This window comes from Ursus arctos, unplaced genomic scaffold (assembly GCF_023065955.2).
Source record: "Ursus arctos isolate Adak ecotype North America unplaced genomic scaffold, UrsArc2.0 scaffold_25, whole genome shotgun sequence".
Taxonomy (NCBI): domain Eukaryota; kingdom Metazoa; phylum Chordata; class Mammalia; order Carnivora; family Ursidae; genus Ursus; species Ursus arctos.
In genome coordinates, this window is record NW_026622930.1 from 41,136,625 (window position 1) to 41,145,932 (window position 9,308).

Genomic DNA, 9,308 nt, shown 5'->3' on the forward strand with positions numbered 1-9,308 from the left:
TCTCCAAATGCACCATTCAACGACAGGTACCCTTCACAATCTCCTCCTGTCCTTGACCAAACACTTCTGGCTCTGTGGTGGTCAAATCCCAAGCCTACCCTATGTGTCATGGCCCCTGCAGGTGCAGCCTTAATTTCCTCAAAATGCCATGCAATTTCATGTTTCTGTGTCTTTGTATATGTTACCCCATCTGACTGAAATGCCTTTCCCTGCGTCTCCCCATTTTCTTTTTCTTGATTAAATTCATCCTTTAGGATTCAGTCTTACATTATCTGGCAAGCTTTCCTGATACCCTCACCCTTGGGTGGTGTGTCAGTTGCTCTCTGGACACCACACCTATTCCCCCAGCAGGCTCTAAAATGCTTCACCACTTTCTAGCTGAGTAACCTTGGACAAGTTCATTAATTTTACTGAGCCTATTTCTTCATAAACAGAATGTTAGCATTAATTTGATATCACTATGAAATAATGCGAAAAATTATTTTATAAACAGCAAAGCACTATGCAAGCATTAACAATTTTACCATAGAGAGCCTAGGTGGCTCAATCGTTTAAGCATCTGCCTTTGGCTCAGGTCATGACCCCAGGGTCCTGGGATCGTCATATTGGGCTACCTGCTCAGCGGGAAGTCTGCTTCTCCCTCTACCCTTCCCCCCTGCTCATGATCCCTCTCTCTCTCCCTCTAATAAATAAAATCTTAAAAAAAAAAAAAAAAAGAGCCACAATTTTACCATAAACCAAAAGAGCACACAATATTCTAGGTGAATATACTTTAGTCGATTTAAGGGTATGGTTCATCCTTTGGTCTCCAGGCTCCTCTCCAAGAATGCCCTGCATTTTATCCAAATTTCCTGCTCCACTAAGTCCTTGTTTTTCTATATTCAAAGGAAAAAAATCTATACTGATGTGTAGCACATTTGAAGAAAACACTAAGTGGGAAACTCCTGAAGGGTAAGGATTGCCCTTTTCTCCACCTTTCCTAATGCCTTCATGAGATTACTATATTATGCACATACAAATACTTGGCAAAAATGAAAAAGCTGAATGAATAAATGAACGAGTGAATACAAGCATACCCTATCCTTAGTGAGCCTGTAATCAAAAGGAATGATGTGACAAATCCCATATGAATCTGGTCTTGTGAAAATGTTAATGCCTTCACTGTCATCCTTAAGTGTAGTAAGTTAAATTTTCTATGCTTATTTGATTTGATTTGACACACACTGTAATTGCTATCTTAGTGACTCATGCTTCACATGTTTTAACATTATCAGAATCACTCATGCAGTTCAATACCTATTAAGTATCTACTGCACTAGGCCCAATGAGAGTATTAAGATAAAGGTGGACTCTGCCCATAGATTGCTAAACATACAGAAAAGAAGCAAAGTCATCAATATATATTAATATAAGACAGAATACTGTAAAATGTATGGAAGACCTAAGGCTTGTGACAACCAATGAAGACAGATATCTGAGTTACGGCACTAGGTCCATAAAAACTGAAACTATGTATTGCAAATTGCTGGTAGCCAATAGTTCTGTCACAGTAGAATATATATTATATATTACATACGTAACACTTGCTTTTAACCCCATTTAATTACAAACTTGTGTTGCTGTCTAATTGAATAAGAACCTACGGTTAACACTTATAAATCACACGTGTGCCCAGCACAGTTTCAAGCCGGTTAGGTACATTATTTCATTTCACCTCCACAACAACACTACAAGGTAGATACAATTATCCCAATTTTATAGATGAGGAAACCAAGGCATAGGCCTTAGTAATTTTTCAAGGTTAAGAAGCAAACTGAGAATATGTAAACAAGAACGTAAGAGACAAAAAGGAGTATTCCACAGAGAGTGAGCGGACCCATTTGCCAGCAAAGCTTCATGCAGTGCTTTCCACGTCTCCCGAATGCACCAGGTGGAAACAACCTATCTCCTTTCCTTTCCCGCCTGGGATTAATGTTCTTTTCCATAACTGAACTGTTGATTCTCCTGCAGATCAGCTCAAACATTCCCAATTCAGAGGACAGGCTGTTCTTTAAATCATCGGCAGTTCAGGGTAAATGAGACCGAATCAGATCCCCAGGTGGACAAAGCTCAGGTAGGATCGCGAAATCAAACCTTCGGGCTGGGCATCCGTTCCTGGATTACCTCCAGGGGATGGCAGCAGCATCCAGCTCACCCAGGAAGCGCTACCCTCGCAGAATCTTCTCCTTCTGAACCACGGGAGGCTTGGATTTTGCCATCTGCTCGTTCATCCCTCACCTGCCGGCTCTGCGTGTCTAATCTCCACCCTGCTCCTACCAAACGGCAGGCCTCAAGCGCCTCGCTCTCCGCGGCGGTCAAGTCCCAAACCCACCCGGGAGCTCGTCCGCCCCAGAAGCAGCCCGTCCCGCTCCCTCCCCCGGCCGGCTACTCACGGTTCCAGTACACCGGGTAGCACTCTCCTTGGGTCACATCCACCTCGTAGAGGCCGCCCCGCACACACACCCGCTCGATGTTCACCAGCTCCTCCATCTCGGGCTCGTGCCCCGCAGCGCGCGGGCAGAAGCCGCAGACGCGGTCCTCGTCGTCGTCCTCCCCCGAGCTGGAGGCCGGGCCGCACACACGGTCGCCGTCCCGGTTCTCGGCCCGGGGTCGGCCACCGGTGGCCTGCAGCAGCGTTCGGAAGGCGAGCTCAATGCGGAGCGAGTCATAGCCGATGAAGGGCTTCCAGGTCTTCTTGTCCTCCTTGTAGAACCAGCGAACCTCCTCGGGGCCCAGCTCCGTCACCACCTCGTAGCGGTGCCTGGCGGCCGTTCCGCCAGACCGGGTGCGCTTCCTCTCCCCGAAACCCCCTCCCGCCGTCCCGCAGCCCCCGGCGCTCGACGGGACCAGCGGCGGTTGCGGCGGCGGGTGCAGCGACGAGGAGCTGCCGCCGCCGACGCTCTCGCCCTCGCTGTAGTAGCGCAGCGAGGAGCCTGACTCCGCCGAGCTGAAGTCGTAGTTCTCGTCACTGAGGCAGGAGTCCAGCGCCAGGTGGTGGTTGTGGTCCTCCGCGCCCGGCGCCAAGTGCAGCCCCGGCTCCCCGCGCAGCAGGGCCAGGGGCACCTCGCCGTCGCCCGGGTCCCCGCCGGGCAGGTGGTCGAAGCAGCAGACGCCGCCGCCGAACGCCGGCTCCGCATCGGAGCTCAGCTCCCAGGCTGCGCTGCCGCCGCCCCGGCCGTTATGTTCAGGGCTCCGCGGGGACCCGCGGCCCGGGTAATTCATGGTGTGGAGACGCCGCCGGCTGCCCGACCCCGCGCCGAGCAGCGGCCCCCAGCGCTTCCGCCACACATTCAACGCCGTCGCCCTCTCCACCGGTAGTTTTTAATCTTTCAAATCCCAACCGGGGCTGCGGAGGCAGCGGCGGTGGCTCCGCCCCCCCCAGGCCCGCGGCAGCCGCAGCCGTGTTCCACCGCCCGCCCCATTGTCGCGCAGCCCGACGTGGGCGGTGCTTGGCCCCGGCCCCGCCCCCGCCGGCCGCGCGCACCGCCCCGGAAGCCCCTTATTCGCCCGGGCCTCGCGCAAACAGCCGGGTTCCTCTCTCTGGCCTCCCGGTGGTAGGTCAGCTCAGGGCAGCCGCAACTCATCAGATGCCTCAATTGCCTTCCGCCTCCACGCTCCACTCCCCGCACACCTGCCTCGGCCCGCGCCTTTCTAGGGGTCAGAGCCCAGATGAGAGGCTTTATCCCACTCATCCTTGTATTCTGGGTCATGAGCCCGAGGGCTTAAGCTACTGGAGAGGGCCCCAGGAAGTTGGGTTTCCCCTGACATTGCTTTTGTGACTTCAGGTCCTCATCTGAAGCTTCTCAGTCCCTCCATAGCTGTCAGACCGCACAAAGGCATTCCACCCCCTGCTTGCTATCCCAAATGTTGACGTCACCATTCCCTCTCGGAAAGCTGAGTCTAAACCTTACTTCAATAGATCACCTCCTATTGTTTATCTTTCAATACTTATTTCCAGTTTTCTCAACCTCATTGTAAGGCCCCTGATGGAGACCGAGTCCATAAGTCTCAACCCCACCCGCACAGTGGGTGCACAATGTTGATTATAATTGCCGGCAAGCGCAACCAGTTGTGATAGATTATTATATTGAAAGCCAGAAAACACTAGGTCCTAGACTTAGATAACCACAGGCAAGTCACTTCATCTCCTTGATCTTTTTGGTTTCCTCATCTGTAAGATGAAGTGATTATTGGACCAGATGATCTCTAAAGTGTCTTCCAGTCATGGAATTCTGTGGTCTTCTCGGTTTCTTCCTGTTCTTTATGCATCTCTGATTCTGTAGCTCACTTTCTGGGATCAGGTTGAATGCTGAGCGGCCACTGTGTAGTTCTTTTATATTACAAAAAAAACTTTAATTTTTAAAGGTCATTTATTTATTTATTTGACAGAGAGAGAGAGACGCCATCGAGAGAGGGAACACAAGCAGGGGGAGTGGGAGAGGAAGAAGCAGGCTCCCAGCGGGGCAGGGAGCCTGATGCAGGGCTCAATCCCAGGACCCTGGGATCACACCCTGTGCCGATGGCAGACGCTTAATGACTGAGCCACCCAGGTGCCCCCCCAAAACCTTTAATTTTATAAGTGCAACACCCTATGTTGAGAATCCAGAGAAAAATAATCTCTAACCTCAGTGTTCTCAATTCATGAGCAGACAGTCTACAGTTTCTTTTACTCCTCTTGTGGAGGAATCAGATCAGTGGGGCAGTTTTTCTTGCTCTATGATCTAACCTGTTAGAGATTAAGTCATAAAATAAAGCATGGCTGTCTTTAGCTTGTGAAGTGCTATATGAATTTGAAAGAAAGGGCATTACTTCCTGTGTGCATACAAGATATGGAATAGTGCTAAAGTTAATGGCTTAGAAAGCAGAGCATGGGCTGGATTTTGTTCCTATTTGTGCCCTTGCCCAAATGATAATTTTATGTAGTGAACAACATGCCCAACTGGACACGGCAGCCCTGACTCAAAGCATCTAAGATTAGAGCCCTCATCTCCATTTATACCACTTTCTGAATACTTGCTTTCAGTTTCTTCTCCAGTCTTTCTATGACAACATGCAGAATATGAAGTCTGGTTATGAGCTTTGCTCTATTTACTACCCATGAAAGCATTTATTCTGCAGTGCTTTGATATACATGCCAGGCACCTCTGTTCTGGGTGTTAATATGAAAGGGAATGGGAGAGACTTAGTGCCTACTTTAAGGACCTTACACTCTAGTGGGAGATACAGACAAGTACACAGATACATTATAGTAGAGTGCGATAAGTACCATAAAGGGGATTCAAAATAAGGGGCATCATAACATTTAAAATATCTCTCTTTCTTCAGGTTTCTCGATGGAACATAGCCTACCTGTATAGTTCTTTTTTTTTTTTTAAGATTTTATTTATTTATTTGACAGAGAGAGACAGCCAGCGAGAGAGGGAACACAAGCAGGGGGAGTGGGAGAGGAAGAAGCAGGCTCCTAGCGGGGAAGCCTGATGTGGGGCTTGATCCCAAAACGTTGGGAAGGTAGACGCTTAACAACTGCGCCACCCAGGCGCCCCCCTACCTGTATAGTTCTGATCGGATTCTTTTAGACCAATGTTAACCTGTTAGGACAGTACAATTCCCATTAATGAATATTATTGTCTGTAAAAAATATCCTCTCTACCCTGTATTAGATGAATGTTTCTATCGTTTAAATGTTGCACTTTTTGCGTTATATATATATCCTCTTGTGGTCCATTGGATAAGGCCATGCTCTTTTAGGTAGTATGATCTTTCTTGAAGAAGCTCTTGATGCCCAAAGATGATGAATAAACCCCCCACAATCCAGTTGACAGGAGAAGGGAATCCCACATTCTCTTCTGGTTTCACTGTCTTGGTTTAGACCTTGGCAAGGGGAGATGTCATTCAGTATTTCTGGGAGTCGAGATTGCTTCTGCCTCTTGGAAGTGAGCTGGAACTAGAAGGACAGACCCATGTAGCTGGCCCCAGGCTGACAGTGAGTAAAGATACTTGAAAATATAATATCTAATTTCATGTGACTATATGTGTTTATTTCTTTGTTATTCCTTAGCCATGTCAAGGCAAAGGCCAGGAAGTTGCTCTTCTCAACGTTCTTCTCTGCTTAAAAAAAATCATCCTTTATCTGATCCTTCCTGCTACTTCTCTCCTACTTTTGCTTTTTAAAGCATCTTTTTAGGTCATAATATCCTGACAAGAGGGGGAAGGTTTCCTCTGTTGCAGTCCCCACTTGTTGGCACAGGTGTCAGGTGGCACTCCACATCATTATTGTATGCAATTGACAAAGCAGTATCTGAACATTCATGGTTGTATGTAAAGCATTACATACAATGTAATACAACAACAATACATTGTTGTATTTTAATCATTACACAAGACCAAGCCTCCTTCCCCTAAGCCAAATAAATATGATTGATTCACACTTCTGGCATTTGTGGATCCAGGCGGCTGCAATAACCCGTTGGATATGGAACCAAGCCTGAGGGAGTTCTGGTTGGCGTGGGAAAGTAAAAGAGGCAAAGCCAGGTGGTTTGTACTATTAAAGACTAAAGTACTTCTTCTGCACATCCTGCCATCCTCCCTTCCCCATTAGATATGACTGGGGCTATCTAACAACAATGACCATCTTTCACTCCCCATCTCTCAAAAGTTACATGGTGCAATTTTATGCCACCTTTCCCTTTTCTTCTTAAATTTTCCCTATCGTTCATTTTAACCCACTTTCACCTGTAAAAAATATTGAGCCATTAGGCCTTAGGCCATATAATTTATTCTGAACCAATAACCCACACCCACACTTGAAATGGCTTTGTCCATTGTATATTGATGAAAAATTTAGAATGGAGAAAGAGGGTGGTCATGTAACCATACCCCTGTTTGCTCTATCTCCTGTTTGATAAACCATCCGCTATATTTAAATTTTTATTGTACTTTTTATATTTAGGATCACTATGTAGTTTCTTAAAGGGAGAATGTCTTCGTCTGCTCATGCTATCATAACAAAATACCACAAGCTGGATAGCTTATAAACAATGTATTTCTCAGAGTTCTAGAGGCTGGGAAGTTCAAGATCACGGTGCTGGCAGATTTGGTGTTTGGTGAGTTCTTGCTGGCTCATCTTTTCAGTCTTGCACAGTCATCTTTTCATTGGTTCTTCACATGTCAGAAGGGGCTAGGGAGCTCTGTGAGGCCTCTTTTATAAGGGCCCATCACCTTGGGGATTAGGATCTCAATATATGACATCTGGAGGATACACAAACATTCAGACCATGGCTGAGAACTTCTTCTTTTTTTTGGGGGGGGGGGTGAACAGATTAAAAGGAATGATAGCCTAGACTAAAGCAGGGAACATCCATTGAACATATATTAGATGTTAGCTAAGTTCCAGGCACTAGCTAGGCCCTACAGTGAAGCATTCACAGTCTAGAGGTATCTTTAAATAAACCCGGAATGCCAATTTTTTAGTTCCTATGAGGAATATAATAGTAATGCCAGAATGACCGCAGGAGTCATTCTTTCCCTAAAGACAGATCAATAGAGGAAGCCAAATTACAATAAAAAAATGTAGCTACGTGAGCAGAAATAACATAGGAATATGTAATGAATAAAGTCATTCATCCTTCTATTTATTCATTCAACAAATATTTACTGTCTATTGCTATTTTGCTTATGGTTTGTTTTTGTTTTTATGTTAATTGAAGTCATACTTAAAATGTAGAATTATCAAATGCATTTACCTAAAGGTTTGTAAGGGGTCTGCCCTCAAAGTTGTACCTACCAAAACCCCATAAAGTTTTTTTTTTTATTCCTTCTGGAAATAAAGGTCAATGGCATTGAAGGTATATATTCAAATGAAACAGATTGCAGATCAGCACAATATTGATGCATTCTTTATGGAGGCAGCCACAAAATCCTCATTAGCTTGTTTATATCTGAAAGAGAAGATTTGGCTATATCCCTGTCCTTTCATTATAGAAAAGTGAGTTAGACTATAACCATAGACTATTGTGAGGTCCACATTATGCATCCACTGTAGATGCATTTGATGACTTTAGTGCTCCAGGATTCTTTCCTTTCTCACACCAGAGGTAAACCAAAAGTACATATTTATTTATTCACAAACTATATAGTATATAATTCATACAAAGTACATATATAGTATATAATTCATATCAGTTACTTTCTACAATAAGTAATTATCATCGTAAGTTTTGCTAGGACTTAGATGTAGCATATTGTATATGTGTAGTTTATTCTGATTTTCATATAAGAGGTGAGAAAGGAAAGGGAAAAGTAGCTATGTTTCAGTAGGGCTTTCCACTTGTGCAACTCTGAGTAATTTGCTGAGTTTTTAAAGGACTGAGTGGCAGAATCAATTCATTGCTTTTGCAACTGTTGCTTAAGATAGTGTGCTTATCCTTATATCATAAGTCAGCATTTCAAATGTCAATCAGTATATGATTACAGGCTCACAAGCCCACAAACCCCTTTCACGGCTTTCCCATTGCCTTTGGAACCGTACAAGATTGCCATTAGGGTAATATCATTAACAAATTAAAATGGGATGGTTAGAAAGCAAAGTTCTTCAGAAATTTAATGTTTTTTTTTCAAGATTAAATAACCTATATTTTAAATATAAGAAATGAATAACAACCTCCTTGCATTTACAATTCATTCTTTCTTTACTTCTTCAGCTTAGAACTTCAAACTAATTCTTAATCATCAATGAGAGCTTCTAGTCCTTCATCTGATTATTCATATTATTGTACTTCTCAAGGTAGAAAATATAAACTTTGATTACTCATATTACCACTCTCAGGCTAGAAACTATAAATCTCTTCAGGTTCTCTTGAGAGGCACTTTGGAGATAATTTTTGAAGACATAGAGGGACAGTGTATTAGTTTCCTAGAGCTGCCATAACTATCTTTGCATAAACTGTGTGGCTTAAAGCAAAAGAATTTCATAGTTTCACAGTTTTGAATGCTGGCAGTCCAAAAATCAAGGTGTTGTTGAAATTGGTTCTTTCTGAAGACGCTGAGGAATGAACTGTTCCATGCCTCTCTCCTACGTTCTGATGGTTGCTGGCAATCTATGGTGTGCCCTGGTCTGTAGCTATATTTTATGCCAGTCTCTGCCTCTGTCATCACATGGCCTTCTTCCTTGTGTGTCTTTATGTCTGACCTCTCCTCTTCTTATAAGAATACCAGTCATTGGATGTAGGACCACTCTAATCCAGTATGACTTTTTTTTCTTTTTTTTTAAA

General features: G+C 44.6%; 1 protein-coding gene across 4 annotated transcripts in view; it reads right to left on the reverse strand.

Moving 5' to 3' along the window:
• DDHD1 (DDHD domain containing 1) overlaps positions 1–3,441 on the reverse strand; it is an 86,994-nt gene extending 83,553 nt beyond the window's left edge. For 2 of the 4 annotated variants that reach the window (XM_044377606.3, XM_044377605.3), the window contains exon 1: positions 2,433–3,441. In XM_044377606.3, the coding sequence (XP_044233541.1) occupies positions 2,433–3,261 (829 nt within the window). In that variant the 5' untranslated portion in view covers positions 3,262–3,441. The remainder of the gene's footprint in view (positions 1–2,432) is intronic. The other 2 variants (XM_026480364.4, XM_026480363.4) reach the window with 1 other exon arrangement.
• Positions 3,442–9,308: the final 5,867 nt, after the last annotated feature.